This window comes from Cheilinus undulatus, linkage group 13, assembly GCF_018320785.1.
Source record: "Cheilinus undulatus linkage group 13, ASM1832078v1, whole genome shotgun sequence".
Lineage (NCBI taxonomy): Eukaryota > Metazoa > Chordata > Actinopteri > Labriformes > Labridae > Cheilinus > Cheilinus undulatus.
This window is the reverse complement of record NC_054877.1, coordinates 11,842,949-11,865,586: the sequence shown is the minus strand read 5'-3', so window position 1 is coordinate 11,865,586 and position 22,638 is coordinate 11,842,949. Positions and strand designations below refer to the sequence as shown.

Genomic DNA, 22,638 nt, shown 5'->3' with positions numbered 1-22,638 from the left:
CTCAGTAATTCTCTAAATAAAGCTTGATTTAGAACATTTTTGTATGTAATGGTTCAGTTGTCGGCGTTTGATTCCTGTGGTTACTACTCTAGATTAATTTTCACATTAGTAGAGTAAATCAGCTCATTCAGACTCAGTTATTGTGTGGGACTAACAGCTTGACTCCGTTTCTCATGTTATGTTTGAGGAATTCACTGTGCAAGTAGAGCAGAGCAGAGAGCACCAAACATGTTAGCACTTGTAAATTGATGGGTGAGCTCTCGCTGCTGCTCCCACTTTATGGCGATGTTGAAACAGCCTGAAGGACACACACTCAAAACAACAGCCAACATTACTCATACGATCATCATCAGAATCATCGTCACTTTTATTTGTGCTCAGAGTTTGGTCTAAAACACAATTTTCAGCATGAAAACTGAATATCATATGGACCCAAAAACCATTTTAAAAAAGGTAAAGAAACAAAAGAACCATAAATATATAAAAAGGGATACATGTGTTTTAGCTACCAGGAATAAGGGTGAAATTACAGACAATGGATGGCATGTAGAAAATATCTTTTACAAAAAAAAGGTTGCTTTTTTATTTATTGATGTTCTTCTTGGCATTTTACAAGCTACTCAGCTCCTGCAGTGTTTGGTCCAGGACTTGTTGCATTCCTAAGTTTTCCTCTTTTGCTTTACATAGGCTGTCTGCAACAAGAAGTAACAGCAGATAAAACAAAATGGCAATATAAGTTGACAGATTAATCATGACTATAGGGCAATGGCTGATAAAATGTGGTAAATTCTGAAGGAGGGAGGGAGTAAAAAGTACACAGTCAAGGCTGAAAAGAAACAGAAGAAGCCAGGGTAAAAGAGAAAAATATCCTTTATTGATCTAATGCAAAAAGGAGAAGTTTAAGCAAAGGGAAGAGTAAGACATGAAGTGCTTCTGATCAGGCAAGAAGAGGCCAAGAGAAAGTGAAAACATCATGAGCTTAATGCGAGGTTTACAAGGTGTTCATATCATTGAGGGCATGATCCAGCTCCTCGCTGATAGCCTTGTACTTCAGCTTCTGACTGTACAGTTCGTCTGCAGGTCACAGAGCAGACAGAAGAGCAGATGGAGAAGGTTTGGAGGAAAATCAAGACCAAGGAAGGAAAAAAGAGAAATAGGATTGTAGATTAAGAATAAGAAATTAGAAGCAATGAAGTTTTAAAGCAAAGAAAGGAGTGAAAAGAAGGATAACAAAGAGGCGTACCTTCTAGGTCATCTATGGTCTTTTCCAGCTTGGCCACTGATCTTTCTGCAAACTCTGCACGGGTTTCAGCCTTTAAAAAGAAAAAATAAACCGTGTTGATTGTCCAGTCACAGCTCCCTCCAGAGGATACAGCCTTGGCAGGAATCAACTTACCTCCTTAAGTCTGTCATTCAGGATTTTGATCTCCTCCTCGTATTTGTCCTCTTTCTGAGAGTACTAGAGAGACAAAGAGTAATGTGAATATTTAAAATAACATTCACTGAAAATTGCATTTTTCTTCCTGAATACAGGCTCCTTTTGCCTTTTAATGCTATATTAGGGCTGTCATAATACTGGAATTTTAAATTTAGATATGATACTAGTAAATATCAAAACAATACTCATACCCTTTTTTCATACCAACAAAAATTAAAACTGTTTTGCACCAGATATTGGTTAGTTTCTTTTCATTTTCAGAAACTGCAGGAATACTTCTGCACAGGTCTAAATTGCATTAACATGTTGGTGAAATATATATTCCTAAATCTTGCACATGGATTTGTTCCATTTTTTAACCTTTATATTCATAGCACTTGCAAAAACCAAGTTAAGACGTGACTTCCAAGGACGGTAAAATGAAAAAAGAAAACAGGTCATAAAACCACAAGCAAAGGCATTGATTAAGAAATAACTATTTTACAAGACATAAAATTAATTTGAAAGTATTTTTGATGGCTGGGGCACTGGTAGCCTGGTGGTTTTGTCTATAGTTGTTTTCCTGAAAACAAGAAGCCCATATTCAAATCCTTCCGGTGGCTTCTTTTCTGCATGTCATTCCTTACCCTCTCTCTCTCCTCAGTTTTTGACTCTATCGAATGTCCTGCCTTTCTTATGAGGTCATCACAGCAAGGGTGTCCAAACCATGACCTGGGGGGCCAAATGCAGCCTGTAGTCCAGTTTTGATTAGCCCTGAGCAAATTCTTGATATAAAATGAAATACAGCCCACATCTGAACATTAATATTGTGCTTGACTGTATTGAACTTTGTAATGTCAGCACAAGGCCGTATTTTTGTGTTTTTTTGTGACTAAATTTGGACAACACTGTAAATAGTGAACACATTTTCAAAAAAATAATAACAATATCTTAATTTTTAACTAGTTGATGGATTACATCAACAAATAGCACAACCAGTAACATTTCAGGGGCGGAGCTAGTGGTACCCGAGCAGGGCCCTGTGAAATCTGATTGGCCTCCCCAAAATCCTAAAAATGATTGTCCATTTGCCTTGTCAGCAGTTAACTAGCCATTCAGGCACACTCAGAAACTTTCCATATCTTGACCTACATTAGATTGGATTTAAATGTCCTCAAGGTGAGGAACATGAAAGTGGCCCCACCAGCCTTATATATTTCTGTATGTGGCCCTCAGTGGAAAAAGTTTGGACACCCCTGCATTCGAGCAAAAAAAAAAGCACTCTTGAAGACTTTAAAAATAAAAATGTTGTCAATTTAGGAAAGGCTCAGCAAAGGAATGCATGCTTTAGTATAGCCTTTGGATACTACACGTCATTAAAATAATCCAGACAGTATCGTTTCAAAATAGGAGGGACTGAAGAGTTTTGCAAATTTTGATTGTATTTCTGCATAAACTAGGGATGCACAATATTGGATTTTTGTAGATATGCCGATATTTACTCATTCATTAAAGCTGATACCAATGTTTAAATAAGTTTTACGTTTCTAAAAATTCAGTCCTTTGAACACATTTTAAGGTTTGAGGATGAAAAAAGAAACACTTTTTTCTTCAAACACACTTTAAAGTTTAAAGAACGAGGATGAATAAAGAAGAAGATCTCAACTTACATAGGTCAGTTTGTCCAGCCTAGAACTTCACTCATTTATTAGTATATATGGACAAATTTTACAGTCGATATATGCTGATATTCACAGCCAAAATACTGGATGTAAATATTGGCAGAAATTTTGATATCTGCTGATACCAATATCAGGCTGATAATATTGTGCATCCCTAACATAAACCCTAATGTTACACATTATTTCTTTGGGAAAGATATTTTCTTTCAAAGCTCGTCTTGGACAGAATAGTAGCATATCAGTAGATCAATTAATTGGCAACACTTAAAATCAGCAAAACTAATTAACAGCACTCACCTTGTCAGACTGAGCCTCTAGAGACTTCAAGTTGTTGGTGACATTCTTCAGCTCTTCTTCCAGGTCGCAACACTTACTGCAAAAAGAAGGACATTCATATACTTATATAGATACTCAGTTATATTCCCTCAACAAGTCCAAATGAACATCTAACGCCAAGACAACAAGAGCAAAAGGGGCCTGAGTTTCTGGTTATCAGTAAAAATAGCAGCCAGTGCAGCAAGAAAAATTCACATTTCTTCACTTAAATAAGATGTTCATCAGGACCTGTCAAATGAACCTGCCTTTAATTAAGTGTAATTTGATATTTTGATCAGAAATTAGAAACTGGCACTTGATTAGATCTGAGCTTTTGCCATGTAAATACAGCAAGTCAGACTGAAATCTGGGGTTAAAGCCTCAATGATATGAAGTCATTTCTTGGGACTGGTAAACATTTTTACTTGTGTTTTATAATAATTGTTCTAAATTAATACATTTTCTAATCATTTAATCTTTGCTAATTGTATTATCTTAATTGTTCTATCACCAGCCTTTTTCTTCATTAAATCTGTTTTATTTCCATCTCTTGCTCCCTCTTTCTTTTTCATGGTCCCTCTGTTGTATCATTTTGAGGCACTTTTTGCAGCATGCTTGTATGCATAAACGGTGCTGATTAAATAAAGTTAGCTGACTGATGCACATACATTTCCTTCTTAAGTGTATTTGTACTCACAGCTCTGCAATTTCTGCCCTCTCTTCTGATCTCTCCAGCTCACCCTCCTGGATCACCAGTTTACGGTTAACCTGATATAAAACAGACAAAAACAATCACTGGTGAGCACATACAGAATGAAACCAGATCCTTGTAAAGACTGCAAGTTAACTGTAACATCCTAAAACTGTACCTCTTCACATTTGCGGTCCGCCTCTTCAGCGATGTGTTTGGCTTCTTTGAGCTGTATCTCCTGGATCTCCATCTTTTCCTCGTCTTTCATGGCTCTGTTCTCAATCACCTTCATGCCTCTGAGGATCACAAAGATGGAGAATCTTTGACTAAACAACAAAAAACACAACAGCTTACACAGTTTTATTGCATTATTCTGAAAACACACACTTTTAACTCTCTGTGAATGTTTGTCTCCATAAGTCAGTTATTTAAAGCACTGATAATGCTTTTGATTAGACAATACGCTGGCAATTCTATTTTATTTTACTATTCTAAGAAACCAGACGCCCCCTGATTGCTGTCATGTCATCACACATTGCTGATGAATAGCTGTGTCATCAGAGGTGACAAGAGTTCACATAAACAAGATGCCATCGTCAAATGTGGTTGGTCAATAAAATCTGGACTGTGTCATTCATACTATGGATTGCTGTGTTGATCTTCTCCTCATATTTATACAGTTAACAGCCCTTGTTTACATGTGTACATACTGAAAAAAACACAATAAACTCCAATCCCAATGACTAAAGACTGAGTATATGAGAAAACACAGCTGTTGAATATTCTATAATCAATTATAAATGCTGAAAATATGTACATTTATGCACCTCCTTTCATCATCATAACCCTCAGTTTCAAATCCTAAAAAATCTTTGTTTGAAGGGCTATGTATCCCTTGGCCCTTGATTCAAAAGAGAATTGGGATACCCCTTCACTTATGAATGTGCAAAACAGAGGAAAAGGGCTAAGAGGTAGAAATGGCACTGGGCCTTAATCCAATGCCAGGGGAATCCAAGCAAGATAAGCCATATAGATAATGAATTTATGTATGGATGGATGAAAGGAGGGATGTATGGTACACAAGTTCTTGGACTCTCTCCTTGCTTCTATTGCAGTCTCCAAAAAAAAAAACATTAAAAAAAAACTATAAAACAGCATATCAAAGATGCATCTTTACATCTCTTTTAGATTTGTAAAGAATTTTTGGACTAAACTAATGATAGCTGATGATTTACAAATGGCAAGTTTGGACATTGACTTTATGCCCTCACTTTGTTTATTTTATTTGTGTACTTCAATGATGCTTGAACTAAATATCAAGATAAACTTTAATTTCAAATATATTCTGAAAATAAAACTACCCTGTTTCTTACACTGCCTCTTTGACACCGTCTGCATATTTAATTGACCTTGGCATTTTTTTTACTTCGCCTCCCTTTAGTGACTTTTTAATCATGTATATGCTTCCCCTTTTTAGCATGTCCCTCACTGATCTCTCTTATGCCACTTTTAAACACCTTTGGGCAAAGATTAAACATCCAATTTCCCTCCTGATCTTAACTTTAGTCAGCATATTTCCAGGACTACCTGGCTCATATTCAACAACAGATGTAGCTTTTTCTACTTTACTACTCCCAAACTGTTAAATTTGGGCATTTGGGTCATGGGGACTTTATGTATTCAAAATGGTCTTTTCTTTAAAGTAAACTGTGTTGCTCTGTTCGGTTCTCGCCAGAAATAAAGAGCTTTAATATGCAGATCATGTGCCGTCATTTGCCATATTTTGCTCTTATTAACAACTTAAAATTTTGCAAATACTGTTTATAATGTTTTATTATGAGTTTCCACTGGGACTTGTGCAACATGAGCGCCCTCTGCTGACGCCCTGCAGACTGAAGCGACATGGTTTCTAGACTGTTGCCAGTCTGCACTATGCTGTCCCATATTAAGTTAATCTGTAATAAGTTCTAGTAAAATATATCAAAATAAGCCCCCTTTTCCTGGTAAAACAATATCTATCCACATGATATATTTGTGTGTCTCCAAAATCAATATCAAACCTTTGTGTGACCTTATTGACTTGCTGATGAGTGATTTAGACTCGTCATGTTGTTGTGCTTTGTCTCAATATTGATCTCTGTAAGCTAAACTACTTAAATCTGTGTTTTAGAAATTTTGGAGCTTACTGCTATATGTTTCTGTTGTTATCAGGTGCATTTATCATTTTATTTCACATCTCAGATATCTTTACCAGTCTGCTGTCCCTGTGCAGTCCTGGGGCTTATTACTACCAGAGCCGCTGTGAGAGCTCCAATATGTTTCTGCTTTCATGAGAAAAAAAAATGTCAGGCTTGTGCCAAAAATGAAAATCTATAGGTGGTTCGTCACACAGCTCAAGAAAAAGTACACAACCACCACACATGGCATGTGTGAGATTTGTGGCTGATGAGGTCAGTGATGACCCTCACCTTTCGCTCTCATCTGCAGCCTTCTCCGCCTCCTCCAGTTTCTGCAGCGCTGTGGCCAGTCTCTCTTGAGCGCGGTCCAGCTCCTCCTCCACCAGCTGGATCCTGCGGTTTAGGGATGCCACCTCACCCTCTGCCTGCAGGGACACAGAGAGGAAGAGAGATCAGAGGTCAGCCAGGAAACATGTGTAGCCCTGGGAGGAAGGATACTGTTTAGGATGTTCCAAAAGCAGCTAGATGCTGTCAAATCATTGACTCTTAATGTGTGTGGGCAATTTGGGCAATAGTTTTGAATGGAAGCTCTCAGAAAATAAAGTGTCATGGTAAAGTCAGCTTAGTGAAACATGTTTCTTGCACTGCTGAATAAGTTTATTGTGGTAAAATATTATTTTCTGTTTATCAGAACTTATGTAATCATGAGGCATCAGTGATCTTGATTCTTTCTCCCATTTAAATCCCTATAAACACCTTACTACACTACTTTCTGCCACCCATTTGATTTTCCTTTGCATATATATATATATATATATCAGTTATCTTCGTTTTTATAGGCCAGATCTTTCACAAGTAATCCGTTTCATACTTAACAACCATGATGACTTCTGGACTTTGCAGCTTGATATACTCAGAAAACTGCTGATGCAGTCTGAAAGAGTGACATATCTACAGTTTTACAGCTCAGTTACTGTAGCTGTTGTCAAGTAAACCCATGTATGTTTGTGGGGCAACAGATTAGTTCTTGTGGGCCTGTTTCCTGTGGGACTGATATCCCAGATAACCACGTCTGCACCCTCCTTCCTGTGAAGTTACTGAAGAGGAGATGGGAGGAAGACATCAGCTTCTAATTCCTACATTTTTAGACAAATGCTCAGTTAAAAGCCCCCAAAACCAATTAAAGAATAAACAGGAAGAAACAACTTACCAAGTGCATGAGATAGGGCCGGGCAACATATGGAGATTTTAGAATATATCAATGTATATTTTCAAAATAGGTAACTGTTTATAGAATTATAGTTAATGTTGCATTAAAATGAAATGGTTGTAAATTCATTTGACTGTTACAAAAAACAGCTGCCAGGTCTGATGCTCAAAAAAAAAAAATTAGAAAAACCACAAACAGCAATAGGCTTAATTAGGACTCTTAATAGGGAATTACCATTTCAATTACTTAATTTAGCATTTATATTCTAATATAAATCTAATAATTTGAATAGCAGTTTGGTAACACAGCGAGAAAAAAAGAAGTCCTAGACACCCAATTTGGGTAATTTATTGGCTTTAATTATTAAAAATTGCAGGCAAATCATCTAAAATGCACAAATCTGTTGGGAACATCTGGAAAATGGAAGGGGGGGTTGTTGCTCCTTGACAGTTCCGCCCACATTACCAATTATTGCCAACATATTTGAGCAATTTACACTGTGCTCACTCTCTCTTTTGGTTAAAACTACAACTTCAGATATTTATGTTTCTGTAGTTTTTGATACCACTGATAAATAAAACAATGGAGATTTTATTCTGTTGAAACTAAAACTGTCTAGGTGTAGGAAATGATTCTAAGAATATCTTTCTTAAGATGCTAGCTGAATATAAGATAAGGAAAGGAAACTAGTCTAACTTAACACCAGCATAAAAATTTTTTTGCCTTTCATGTGGGGTGACAGAGTATCAAAATGTAATATCCAGATCTCTGTCTTTGTTATTTTCTCTAGATGTTAAGAAGCTAAATCATTAAAATAAGAAAACTAGTTTTGTTTTCCTCAGTTAAACAGGATTAGATCTCAAGAAAATAACCAACATTAGCTTGTTTTCATAGAAAAACAGTATTATAAAAAAGATTGTTGTATTTCAGCAAATGCCTTCTGGACATCACAGACTTGTTACTACAGTTTTTCCAATGACACCTTCGCGAACCAATTGAAAACAGATCTGTGACCCACTCTTGGGGCCAGACCCACCTGTTGAGAACCGCTGCTTTAAAGTGCTACTTTGATACAAAAAATTGCAACCTTTCATGCGGATATGCAAGGCTGACACTGCCATGCAACTGTACATGGTATTTTCTTTCTTTTTCACTAATGATGTGTACATTTCAGTTATTTTCTTGAGATTTTGAGAAACCAGTTTTGTTTTCCTCAATTAAAAAAGGTTTAGACATCAAGAAATGGCCAAAATGAACTCATTATCATAGAAAAACCGAGAATAGTAAAATGGCTGGGTTGTTGTCTCTGGGAACACCTTCGTGACCCACCAAAAACAGGCCTGTGACCCACTTTTACGTCCCAACCCACCTGTTGAGAACCACTATTTTAGACAATGTGTATGTGGTCGCCTGTAATTTCTGATACTAAGTAACAAAAATTGGCATAAATAAGTGTCTAGGACTCCTATTTTTGTTGTAGTGGTATCAAACAGGCTTCAAAATAGCTTATTTTTACTAGTTTTATATCAAAGTTTGTAATTCTGGAATTGTGACAGCAATTTACTTCTTTATAAAGAAAAATGTGGAGAAAAAATCACCCATTCATATTAAAAAATACAGATAGAATTTTTGTTAATGTTGCCCAGCCCTAACAGGAGACACTTGAAGGGGCTAAGACCAGTTTTAAGGGGCAGACATCCTGCTATACTTTAAAATTTTACACCTGCTCTGCCAGTTAATAAAAAACCGAGGTCATTCGCTGTATTTCTTCGTGTTTGCGGAGATATAGGGCGGGTTTGAGTTAGATAACACAGCCCGGACAAAAGTCCGCGAAGGAATGTCGCCATAACGATGCCTCAACTTCCCATGAGCCTCTGAAACAACTTTAATGACACCTTACAACGTAAAAACAACACGAATGTTAATGAGATTCGGCGAAAAAGTCAGAGAAACTTTTGGTAGCACGAAAAAGGGGGTGATAGTAGATACCTTCAACCCAACATGGAATAAAATCTTAACATAGTCTTCAATTAAGATGGCATACAGGTGAGTGAGTATTAAAGTAAATAAAAGTGGGATAAAGGTTGTATTAATGACATATTTCCTCACATTTTCGCGCCCTTCCCGTTCACAGCACAACTCCTTTTGTATTGCCAGTGCACGGTCCTCTGCCTCGTCAACTTGTTGCTGTAGGGCTTGGATTTTCTTCTTCACCGCCTCCATTATCTCGATTAAACTGTTTTCTTGGTCGCAAAGAAAGCGGAAGGAGTAAAAAGGAGCAGCCTAGATTGACTGGCTGAGTCCTTAAAAGTTATTGATTTGAAGTTCCAGGCTCGGAGGAAAAGCCTTTTTTTCTCAGGCAGGAAGTCAGAGACGTGCACTGTTGGGATGGGGAGAGAAAAAAAGGGCTGGGAGTTTTCAGGAAATTTATGGCGAGATCCTCCAATCCTGTGAAGAAGCCTGGTCTCGGATGACATCACAGGATTTAGGAGGGGAAGGCGCTGCTCCTTTTCCTCCACAAAAGAGGTGTGTAAAAGCTGCTCTATTGTGGACTTATATGGCAAATGTAAGGTGTTGCTTAAGCTGCATTTTTGTGCTGTGATCAGGAGGAAGCAGGGCAGAGATCACCAGAGGACGAGCACTAGTCTGATTCATACTGGGGCTGATGAATCACATTTAATCATTACTTATGATTGATATGTTTCAGTGAGGGAGGAAAAGACAAAGTTGTAAAATCAAAGGTTTAAAGATTTACTTGTGAGACAAAGGAGGAGGCAGGGTTTAGAGTTTGGGTGTGGCAGCAATAACACTCTTCACAGGGTTGTTGACCTGCATTGAGCTGGAATGTAAATTGATTTGCTTGCAGGCATGACCTGCAGCCATTGGGTGGCGACACATTCCTGCAGCGCCCCCTTCTGCATCCACCTCCTCATTTTTCAGTGAATTATTCTCTTTGTGTCACTTTTATATCTACAGACATCCCCTATAAACTGTGTGAAACATACTAGAAAAGTAATAGGGTTGGGCAAGTGTACAAAAAACAACTCTGCAAGCTGCTAATAGATTACAGTCGTATGCATGAAGAAGATAAGACCCCCCAAAGACCTCAGAGCTTTAGGGTCTCATCTCACTTGCTGTCACTGCAGAAACTCAGGAGAAAGCCTTTACATGTTTACCCTATAACAAAGTGTATTTTATTGTAAAGAAGAAACATTTTCAACCATGTAATGATTGAAATATTAAGTGCCAAGCTTACATGGATTCCAGTTGTGCTTTCATCTGTTTATAGGCTAATTTTCTGGGATTTTAGCACCGCCATCTTGGTTTTTGAGGCACAGACAAGATGTCAACACAGGCGTGGATACACCTAGCCACATCCTTATAATAATAGTCAAGCCACAATGCTGACAAACCTGTTAGTCACAAAGTCGTACCGTTTTTTGACAATTATTTTACAATAATGGCACCCTAATTTACAAAAATGAGTTAGATACTATATTAAAGAACTCTTGTAGCAAGCTATTAAGGCTGTTAATTCATTTGGGAAAAACTTGCAATATCATTCTTTATAATCCTTTTGTTGAAAGGCACCCTGAGCTGGCTGCAGAGTTACAGTAATGCAGGTTTGGGCCTCTTCTGTGTTCGCTTCCACTCGCAGTTATTCCCAAACCAAGCCCCCATGGACCAGGTGTAGTCCACCAATTCCAGTTTTCTGACTCTTGTGTTCATTTTACAGAAAATTAAAATTGTCATAATGCCATAAAGAGTAAATTAATGCTATCATGACAGTTTTCCTGCTCTACCTATTATGACTGCCTTCTGCACTAGCTCCTTGTTTATGATTTTGCCTCAGTTTTGTCTTGTGTTACCTTGAAACTTAAACTTCATTGCTGTAACGAGCTGTGTCTTGTCATGTTGGCCACCATGATAAAATGCAACATGTTTAAAGCTGCCATGAAAACTCTGATGTCACGTCAAAGACTCACATTTAAGCACACCTTAACTCGCCATATCTGGATTGTGTGGCAAGTATGGATGCATGCAATAGGGGTAGACCGATGTTGGTTTTTCAAAGCTGATACGGTGTTCACGGGCAGATAACTGATATTTGGAACAGAGATGCATTTATTATGACATACACAATGTACTTAATGCGGCAAAAGTAAAATTGCATGATCAAAACAATGAAAGAAAAATAAATAATTCAGCCCAAAGTCTATCTGCATAAGAAATGGCACAGAGCAACACAGTCGCAGCAGGAAAATAGGAAGTGATTCCATATGATCACTGGCGCCCAGACTTCAATGTTGATTGGCTAGTACTTATGTGACATCAGCCAATCAGATTGTGCTATATACAGGACATTTGGTGAGACTGTAGAGAGTGAAAACAAAGCCACAGGGGAAGACACACCTAGCAGTGGAACCAAAGTAGCTCAGTTTTTGATTGATTAATGTTACTGATTGTTAAAATAAAGTGCAGATATTGATTATCAGCCAAATATCGGCCTCAATAATCAGCCAGGCTGATAATGGGTCAACCCCTAGAGTGCAGTTTTCTGGCTAAATGGTTAAATTCAGATTCTTCTGTAGTTGACACCAGAGTTACAAGTTGGTTAAACTGATTATTAAAACTTATCCATTCAGGTCAATCCTGATCAAATGCTTCGTTCACCACTGGTAGTCACTGTACTTGTTCTTAATGACCTTTGTCTTATGTACTTACAATACTCTTTACTCAGATGTAAACAACTGATAGCATCTTGTAGGAACAGCAAGGTTCAGCACTTTTTGATCTAGAAAATTGGGATTACGTTTTCGAGAAATTGTGTCAACTTATACTCACATGTAACCAATGCATCATTCAGCACAGATATGTGGATGTTAACCTGCACAAAAGGGTCGGAGTAGCCACATTCTGCACACCAGCTTCACTACATTATGGTGTGATGTTGCACTGTTGCAGTGTAAGGTTGGTTTACAGAATGTATTTTCCTGACATCGGACTAGTCGGCTAAATTAGATATATTTTGCATCCAAGGGGATGGGAAATTATTTGCCTAGAAACATCTCGAGTAGCAGGCTACTTGCTTTTCTCCCTCATTTTCTTAAATTCATCCATGAAATGAAAGCTATAATTTAGATATACCTTTTGGACTCCATTTTTTATTGAATAGAGCACTCAGTTAAAAGAAGAAATAGGCAGAAAAATTGGGTGGAGTTTGGTGCAGCTGAGCAGGGTGACTCTTTTGTTATTGTTTAGACTTAGCAGAATTTTTGATTTATTTGATCATTTTGAACTGAACTACTTTTACGTCACATTACAGATTAAAAATAAAGGTAATCGAAGCCACTATAACATCTACAATAACTTAATAGGGGAGTGGGGGGCATGGAAAACTTGCAGATATTTTGGCCCTCAGCTTATTAATCCTGATTCAATTTGGCCCTTAGGCTCAATTAACTGGGGAATCTCGACTTACACTGTACACCAAGGATGCATAGATCTGCTTAAAAACACAACTTTTAATTCATATCTTATAAACTGGTTTGGAAGCAAATACAACAACTCTAGTTGTTGTATTTGCTGTTTGCAGGCTTATTCTCAGTCTACAAACAAAAACTTTTAAAAGAATGTCTATTTGATACTAGAAACACCCTTCAAAAAAGTCGACACAGGAGCTTTAAATGACTGGGAAAGTTGTGAAAATAAAAAAAAGTACAGGATGGAACATTCCAGATAAATTGGGTTAACTGTAAACGTGTTAGTAACATGACCGGGTGTAGAAAGAGCTTCCTAGAGAGGCTGGGTCTATTTAAAGTAAATACAAGGAGCTGAAACTGTATGCAAAAAGAAAAATCTTCACATTCTGTTAGTATTCACATTTTAAACAATGTCCCAACTTTTTAGGTATTAGGGTGAAGAAACAAATCCTGATCTTGTGACTCCTCAAGGTGATTTTTGAAAATGTTTTTGAAAATGAAACAGTAAATTTAGAGAGTTATCAAATGTTATTTGTTTTGTGTTGTCTAAGTAATGTCTGTAAAAGCATCTTTTAAAAAAAGAGTTAACTATTCTACAGAGCTCAACTTTTTAAGGTAACTTAGCCCTGACAGTAAATCAGAGGTGCTGTTTGAAGGTGAATGGTCGTTCCCCTTTGTTTCAGATCAGGTATGTGTTCTAAGGCCAGACACAGCAGAGACTATCTCCGCCCCAAAAAAGGCCAGAGCATTGATTTCATTAGAAACTGCAGTACGGGGTTCTCTGTTTGCTTAAGCTGCATTCCTGACATTCCTGGTCGGCTACAGGCCGGCCAAGTTCTGTCTGTGCTTGAGGAAAAGCTCTGATACAGGCGTCAGAAATACACCAATAACTCTGATTGTCATTCTGAACCTAGTGCTTTTTGGCAAAGAGTTTCAAGGAGTAGTGGTGAAATTTTCTCCTACAAAATGGGAAGACCCTTTTAGGCATCATATAATTTCTCAATTTGTGCCTATCAGTTCCTCTTTTTCTCCAAATTCTTGCTGACAGCTGCAAAAGAATGCCAGTCGCCCTTGCAGGAGAAATAACTAGTTAACATGGTCACAGGGTCTGGACTGTGCCCTTGTCTTCCATGATTAAAAAACAAAAAGATGCTTGCTGCTAATATTATATTCAATTTCAGTATATGTGTAATCATTTTGTTGTAAGATTTCAGTGTATTATAACTCTGCTGCTTGGTTTCATTTCTTAAGAAACAACCAAACAGCAGAGAACTATTAGAACAACTCTAGGCACGGCTCTCTTTTGAGTGTTTTTATAGCCCTTAACTCAGTAATTTCACAGAAAATAACCTCTAAATGTGCCTCTATTACTGATATCTTTGCCAATAAAGCATTAGCTATAGTTAATTCCCTTGCCTGGAGTAGTTATCAGTAGTTTACAGAAGTCTGTGGTGTACCATCGTAATGTGTTTCAGATGCCCCTTTCTGTGGTTCACTCACATCTCCGGCCTTCTTCTCAGACAGCTCCAGTTTCTCCTGAGCATCCTTCAGGGCCTCCGAGTACTTATCAAGCTCATCCTCTGTTCCCTTCAGCTTCTTCTGCAGAGCCAGCAGCTCGTCCTCCAGCTGGAAGGAGACAAACGGGACACAGAGTCAGGATGGATACTGTTACCATTAACCAGGACGTCGCTCTTTAAAGGGAGGTATAAATGAAATGCAGCATGGAAGAATAGTCCTCATAGTCTAGACAGCTGAAGATCCATGTAGAGGACAAAAAGGAGACCAATTTTTCAACATGTTTAGATAGGAACACTTAAGTAGAGTTTGTCTAAACTCAGATGTGGGAGCATGAGTAATACCAGCCTAAGTGAGATGTTTGGAAACGTGGCTAAAGATAAACAGAAATGGGGCTGCTACAGGAGGCTGCTTCTGAGCTTTTGAACTTTTGAGCTTTAGGCTCCATGCTAACATTCTTACTATCATGACATTTTCATACTAACTTTTCATTTTAGTGTTTTCAATGCATACCATCCTAGTTTAGTTTGTCAAATTATTCAATTTCATTATGTATTATATTTTTATATTATTTTTAACACACTGGAGACTGTGTAGAAAGGATTGAGCCCCCATCCTTGTATTGATAAAAAAGCCAACTCAACCTAAAAAAAAAGGGGAAAAGAAAGAGAAAAATGTATATATTTCTGTCATAAACGAAAGCAAAATATTGATTCAGCAGAACTAGATGTCTAAACTAAGAAGCCAGGTATTTTTGAGAAAAGAAATGTGTTTTAACATTGTTAACCTAAAATTTTGAATAAACTTTACTGTAAATGCATTATCATTATTTTAATATAATGTACAAATCTAATTTTGTAAGCCTCAGTGGAGACAAACCCTAACCTTGCAAAGCGAATGGATTCGCCTGTTTTCCGTGTTTCTCACAGGTGAATCCATCTTGCAAAGCTCTCATCTGAACCGTTTGGGCCTGGTTAGAAAGTGACAGGACCAATCAGCAATGAGGGGCAGTACTTTCGGGCGCGACAGAGTCGTGACGTAAACAAGCAGCAACAAGAGGCCGGTGCAATTATGGTGGGAGGCATTAGCGTGGATGCTACTAAAGTGCCAGTTTTATCAGAACTTGATGACATTTGTACATTAAAAGAAGAACAAAGAACAGCATTGAGTTGTTTTCAAAAAGACAGAAGTCGGGTACTAATATGTCTGTAGTCGCCATGTTTCGCTTTATGCCGTTTTTTATGGAGTTTAGCTGTGCACGCGCACCTCGGTAGTGGCAACGACGTCACTTGTTTTGTTGCTCTGATTGGCCCTTAAAGATGTGACAGACAGAACGCTCATTCAATTACCCTCTGAGGGTTTTTTTTTTTTTTTTTTAAATCCTCTGCCCTTTCCCAAATCGCGTAGTATTGAAGGTTTTCCCAGATGGATGTGTGAAACACATCCATCTGGCATGCCAGGCTAGACAAACCCTGGATCAGAGGTGGAAAGTAACTAATTTTATTACTCAGACTACTGTAATTGAGTAGTGTTTTTTGGGTACTTATACTTTTTCTGAGTACATTTTGAAATCAGTACTTTTACCTCTCTTTAAGTAAGTTTTAATCAAAGTAGCTGCACTTTGACTTGAGAAAAATACTTGTGTACTTTATGTACCTCTGCTGACTACACAATAGTAGGACATCACAGGAATGATTCCACATCACATTCCTAAACAGCTGGAGTGTTGCTACCTCAGGTTTAAACATTTTGGTAGTGTTGTAATCTAGACCACACTATCCAAGACCAAGACTTGCCCGAGATCAGGGGGGTCAAGACCGAGACAAGACCAAGACCATAAAAATCAATTTTAAAAAACCATGACAGGGCTGAACAGTTAAAGAGCATTCGCTCTTTATTTTAGTTTTCTTTTTTAATAAATCTGACAGATAAAAACAAGGTGTCTGCATCTCTTCCAAAGAGCATGCAAAAATCTCAAATCCTAACAAATTTGTTCAACTAACTTCTTGTAAAAAAAAAATCCTTGTATGTATTTAAAAGCCACTGACAAGTCTGGAATTTAAAGCCTGAAAACAAATTATAGCCAGAAAATCCTTTTTTTTGGAACTGAAATGTTTATTTCACTTTCTAATGAAATAAAAAAAAAATCTAAATTTCCATAAAATTTAACTTTTTTTAAAAAATCTCATTTGATACATAAGTTGTTTTTGGTATCTGATAATCCACTTGAGGGCATTTTTATCATTTATCAGATTGTATTCAGAAGTTTTTTTTAGTCATTTATGATCATTTTGATTAGATAGAGGTATCATAAAAGTACATATCAAATATGATACAACAGGCTTTAAGGGGTTGAATATCTGAAAATGAGATGTTTGTCTATTTTGTCAGGTGAATAAGGCCTAAAGTAAGTGTTCAGAGGTATTTCTGACTAGAAATAAGATGATGTCCGAGTTTTTGCAGGTGTAGCTATTTGTTGTTTTAGCAAATGCTTCTCCTTATTATCACATTAAAGAAGTCGAAGAATAGCAGATCAGTGCTGGTCTCAACCAGTCTTGATGGAAAATCCTGAGTCTGGCAGTCTGAAACCGAGACAAGACCGAGTAAAAATGCTCTCAAGTCCGAGACAAGACCAAGACATTCAAAATGTGGTCTTAAGACCGGTCTCAAGACCAAGACTGTTCTTGAGTACTACAACACTACATTTTGGAGTTGATTTAACTCCATTCTGAGTGAAATGGTCGTAAGTGTTGGAGTTATTGATCCACCAGTATTAGTTCAACTCTGTAAAGAGTTAATTGATCAAAGCCCTGCCTACCATGATTTCAAATCTGAAGGGATGTGTGGGCAGAGTTCCCCATCATGGTCAGAGTTTTTAGATGTGTTAGTTGTGTTTGGATGTTGCCTGTTGTACAGTGAACCCTGTTGGTGCTTCTTTGGTCATGTTTCTGGTTGGTTATTGTTGTTGTCTTAATGTGAGACACATTTGCACCATGAGTGAAGTTATCCACTGAGTTTGAGTTTTAGCCTGTAACCTATGGTGCTCCTAAAGGGCACATACTGTGTCTTTATCAGTATGCATAGCCTTGCTATGACGTTGACTCTCTGCTTTGTTCTTGCCAGAGGAGTCCCACCTTTCCACAAATTCAAGAGTTACTGCAGTTCTGTCATATTGCAGATAAATATTTAACATGTAAAGTCTAACTATGTGTAGTGTGGACCAATATAGACATTTTAAAGTGTTGAATTTCGCTCTATATGAGTTTAATAAACACTGTAAATTTTGCTGTATATTTCATTTTATTTTAGAAGTGTGACTTTACCTGAACAACCTCGTTTGAGATCTAAACTCCTCAGCAGCTACTAGAACTTAAACTTCAGATTAAATACTTTTAACTTTTACTTGATTAGATTTATAGACCAGTACTTTTACTTCTACTTGAGTACAGTAATTGCATACTTTATCCACATCTGCCCTGAACCCCTCTCTGGAAACTAATGGTTTAGCACAGTGGATCACAATCTTTCTAGCCTCCCAACTTACAACTGAAAAGGTTAAAAAAATGAGACCCACATGGACTCACATAAAAAACGCCTTAGTGTCAAAAATAAACTCCATCTTAGGTGTTTTCATTGGTAAAATCTCAACAGGAAAGATCCACTCTTGCACAAAAGACCTTGATAGGAAGCCTCTTTGCGTCCTCTCGGTGCAAATTGTTTCAACACTGTGTCAAAAAGTGACCTTTTAACATCAACCAGGAGTGCAGCTTTTAATCTAGTTGTCCTGTAATACAATGGCCACAAAGGCTTTAAATTCATCTTAATATATTATTATATTATTTAAACTACTAACATGAATCCAGTTAAAGATTAATTTATTATGGAAAGGTTTGCAGATATGATACAATCAAGATAAAATAGTTTTTTTTCTCAGTATGACTCATTTAACAGGCTGCAGCCAAAGGAGAGAGCAATTTAAGGTTGAGTATGTCACAGTGGATCGTTAAAGCTGTCGTTAATGTTTCTAACTAAAAGCTCAAAACAAGGGTCAGCAGCAACAGCAAAACAAACTCTTTTTTCATTGGCGCAGCCTACACACTCAGCTCTGCTGCTCATCCCACAAACGCATGCTCCTTACAAATGTGGCACCGTTTTAAAGGGAAATAAACAGACTTTCCAAAGGTATAAGATTTATTGCCAAGAAGCATTGGTACAACAGAGAAATATTATACCAAACATAGATTTCCATACTGTTAGTGCACTTTTATTTTCACATTTTTTTCACATCTATCTGTGGAGACTTTTCTCATCATACCACAAATTTGAAGCTCATGCTGGCAGGAGGGAAAGATCTGAAGAACCCCAAAGGGCTTATGATTCATCCTCTGGGAACCATGAATGTCTAAACAGAACTTCATACCAGTTTCTCCACTACTTGTTGAGCTATTTCTCTGAAGCTCGTAAATAAAAACCTCATGTTGGCACAAGTGGAATATCAAGAGACAACCTCTGTCTTTATGATTCATCCTCTGGGAACCGTGAAAGTCTAAACACAGTTTTATGCCAGTCTATCTAATGGCTGTTTATATTTTAACTCCAAAGTAGAACAGCTTACGTTGTCATCCTTGGAGCCCCTGTGCTAGCGTGGCCTAAATTCTGAAAAATGTTCATCTGGTCTACTGTTTTTTAAAGAAGTCATGAGTAACCAGGACATTGTCTCACTGCTGGAGTCTGGTTTTTGTATGTTTGCTGACATGAAAAATAAGTTTTGTGTATTTCCAGCATCTTCCGTCAGCTTTCCTTCGCTCTGAGGTTGGTCCCATCGTGCCAAGAATAGCAAAGAAAGCATCTCTTAGCGCCGCTTGTATCACTGCCATCCAAATAAACTAAAGAGCTCTGCGTAATCTTCTAGAATTTCATGCTGACTGTGTCTTGATCTGAAAGACATGCTGGGGCTCCATGTGTGCTCTGTCAACTGACAAGTGTCACTCCTTGTGCTCTCTGAGGGTGTCATTAGTGCATTAACCACCGCAGAGAGGAATCTTTCCACTGGTTTTAATGAAGATCCTGGCTTTGTCCATGCCTCAAAAACTCCCTGCCTTCTAGCATTCCTCTCGTACCACCATGATGACAACACCACCTCCCACTGAGCAATAATTGTCCCATTTTGAAAACCTCAAATATCCCATTTCATCTCCAAGTCCCACTTTCCCTGTATATCATTAAGTTAGCCCTCAAATATCAGGCTGTGTAAGGCTTCTGCAATGCAGCACCAAATATGGATGTGAAGGATTTGTGAGGTTTTCCTGAGCAGACCTCAGCTCAGATAAGGATGCTGGGTAATGCAGTTCTCCTACACTCAAGAGTTAACGCGACAGCTGCTCTGGATGGACAATTTTATCTCCTGTAGCACATTTCTCCCAGTCTTGAATAATCCCTAAGGTTCTCTGTAGATAGTATTTCAGCAGTCATCACTTAGTGCATCCCTGCGGACATCCGCCTCCTCCTGCCCAGTAGAAGACATGACCCAGGGGCTTGGTATCAGCTGCTCTCTGTAATTCAACATTTGGTGCTTTGGGAAATAAATGACATTTCAGACTTAGATACTCTGCAGTCGCACAAAGGGATTTGGCACTCGCCTGGGCATTCATTTATTTGATTGAGACAAAATTATGCTTGGAAATTCATTTTATTCCAGGTACTAAACTAGTCTTTATAGCCAAATGGCTTCGTTTTTGCAAAATGTTAAAGAAAAACAAAGTGTGTTAGGGATTAAGGGTTTAAAAGAGCCAAAAGCTCTTTCCAAAATGAAAGCTTGATACAACTGTGTAAGAAGTTTTCACCTTAATTTTCATGTCGTTCCTCAGAAATGTGGTTCAGATCAACAAAATAAAACAATTTCTGATATTTTTTGATAATAATATGCATCTTAATTTTTAAACTGACATCCATAAAGGAGGTCCTCACCTTAAGTTGGATCTATTTTCTGAAAAATATGGCTTAATGGGATAAATTAGAACTAATTTTGATTTTTTTGGTAATAATACACATCCCGATGTATAAATAGCATTAAGAGACAACTACGCAGGCAGTTTTAACCTAGTTTCCTCAGAATTATGACTTTAATCAACATAAAAAAGCTAGTTTTGAAACTTTTTGGCAATGATATTCATCTTAATATATAAATTGCATTCAAGAGATCACAATGTAGATAGTTTCATCTTAATTTGTATCTCCCTCCTTGGAAATATGGCTTGAATCAATAAAATAAAACAAGGGTTGGTATTTGTTGGCAATAATGTTCATCTTCAAATGCAAATTGCTTTCACAAGAAAACTTTGCAAGTTGTCCTTTGTGAAAGAGACCTTCATTTTTATCTCTTTTCTCAGAAATATGGTGTAAATCATACAATAAATCTAGTTTAGATACATTTTTTCACTAATATACATCTTGATATATTTATTTGATTTAAAAGGAAATTATGCAGGTAGTTTTCATCTTAATTTTTATCCCCTTTCTCAAAAATATGGCTAAATGTGATGAAAAAAATTTTGGACTTTTTTGTAATATATATCTTTATGTGTAAATTGCATTCAAGAGACAACTATGGAAGTAGTTTTCACCTTATTTTGTATCTTTTTCCTCAGTTGTATGGCTTAAATCAATAAAATGAAGCTAGTTTTGATACTTTTTGGCAATAATATTCATCTTAATTTATACATTTTTTTAAAGAGACAAGTTTGCAAGTGGTTTTTACCATTATTTTTATCTTTTTCCTCAAATAAATGGCTTGAAACAAAAAATAAAACAAAATTTGATACTTTTTTGGTAATGATATACATCTTAATATACTTTATAGCATGTAAAAGGACCATCTTGTTACTACAGGCACAAAAAAAAACAATGAATAAAATTAATTTTTTATTTTGCTTTTTTTATATTTCAAAAAGTAAATTGATTGGATTTATTCATTTGGGCAAATCAGTGTTCTTGTGAACCTTCTATTTTAGAGTAATAGTTTATGTTTTATGGTATTTAAAGAATGTAGTCGGCTTTTAGAGCTTTATGTTGTCTGTTTAATGCTCAAATGCTTTTTTCTTTATCTAAGTAGTTTAGTTTAGTTTATTAAGTTCATTTGTGTCAGGGACGATGTACAAAATTACATTAGTCTCAAAAAGAGGAAGATTCTTTGTACCAGATTTAGCTTGCTAGTCAATTTTCATCTGTAGTCTGGTGTGTTGTGCCAAGGTTCATGTTCCTTTTTTAGCAGTTCAGAAACTGCGTTTGTTCTGTGATATATCTATAAATACTATCATATCTGTAGCATTTATTCATATTTTAGGATAAAAGAGGGATTAAACCCTTTACAGAGTTTCATTTTGTATATTACAAATGCTCAAAATGTCTATTATTATTCATATCTTATTCATATCCTTTACAGTGTTTTATTTTGTATATTTTAAATGCTTAAAATGTTGATTCTTTTTCTAATCTTACTCATTTTGTGTTTTTGTTCATGTTCTTCTTTTAGCTGCTGAGAAACCACATTTTCCTGTGTTGGAACAATCAGTTTTATCTTGTTTTACATCAGTCGAATCCCACCTGCTTGGATTTGTCCTCCGCTGCCTTCTTGTCGGACTCGGACTGCTCCGCCCTGTCAATGGCGTTCTCCTTGTCCAGCTTCAGCATCTGCATCTTCTTCTTGATGGCTTCCATGGCGACGGCTCGATCTCACAAACCTCAGAGGAAATAAACTTCTTTGAAAGCTGGAAAAGCTGCTGCAGATGTTCAGAGGAAGATCCCTCACAGGGCCAACCGGATGATCAACCAGTGGATGCAGAAGAGGAGAGGAAGAGAGAGAGACGGACAGAGAGAGAGAGAGCAGAGCAGAGGAGAGGAGAGGAGGATGCAAAGTGAGAGTCGGAGGAGCTCTGTGTGATTTAAACTTCACTCGAGGTTTTGAGGCAGCCCCGGTCTCTTGTGACAGCCCTTTCCCACCATTTACCCTTTCCGCCACTCCCCACTTTAGCTACTCTAGACCTAACTTTGCCCCCACCCCACCCCTTACCCTCCCTCCCTGATCCGAACCTCACCTCTTGAAGGCTCTTTGGTGGAACGGCATGGATGAATGTAGATGTGTTGGCAACA

At 37.4% G+C, this 22,638-nt stretch overlaps 1 protein-coding gene across 2 annotated transcripts; it reads right to left on the bottom strand.

Annotated features, from left to right (window-relative positions):
- Positions 1–349: 349 nt before the first annotated feature.
- Positions 350–22,463, bottom strand: LOC121520403 (tropomyosin alpha-3 chain-like). Of its 2 annotated transcripts, XM_041803830.1 has the most exons (9): positions 22,093–22,463; positions 14,476–14,601; positions 6,574–6,707; positions 4,284–4,401; positions 4,112–4,182; positions 3,397–3,472; positions 1,397–1,459; positions 1,244–1,313; positions 350–692 (listed from the first exon to the last, which is right to left on the bottom strand). In XM_041803830.1, the coding sequence occupies exons 1-9, from the start codon at positions 22,204–22,206 to the stop codon at positions 610–612; spliced, it is 855 nt and encodes a 284-aa protein (XP_041659764.1). In that variant the 5' UTR covers positions 22,207–22,463; the 3' UTR covers positions 350–609. The 2 variants fall into 2 exon arrangements, with proteins under 2 accessions (XP_041659764.1, XP_041659766.1); XM_041803832.1 differs by lacking the exons at positions 14,476–14,601; positions 22,093–22,463 and adding an exon at positions 9,602–9,905.
- Positions 22,464–22,638: the final 175 nt, after the last annotated feature.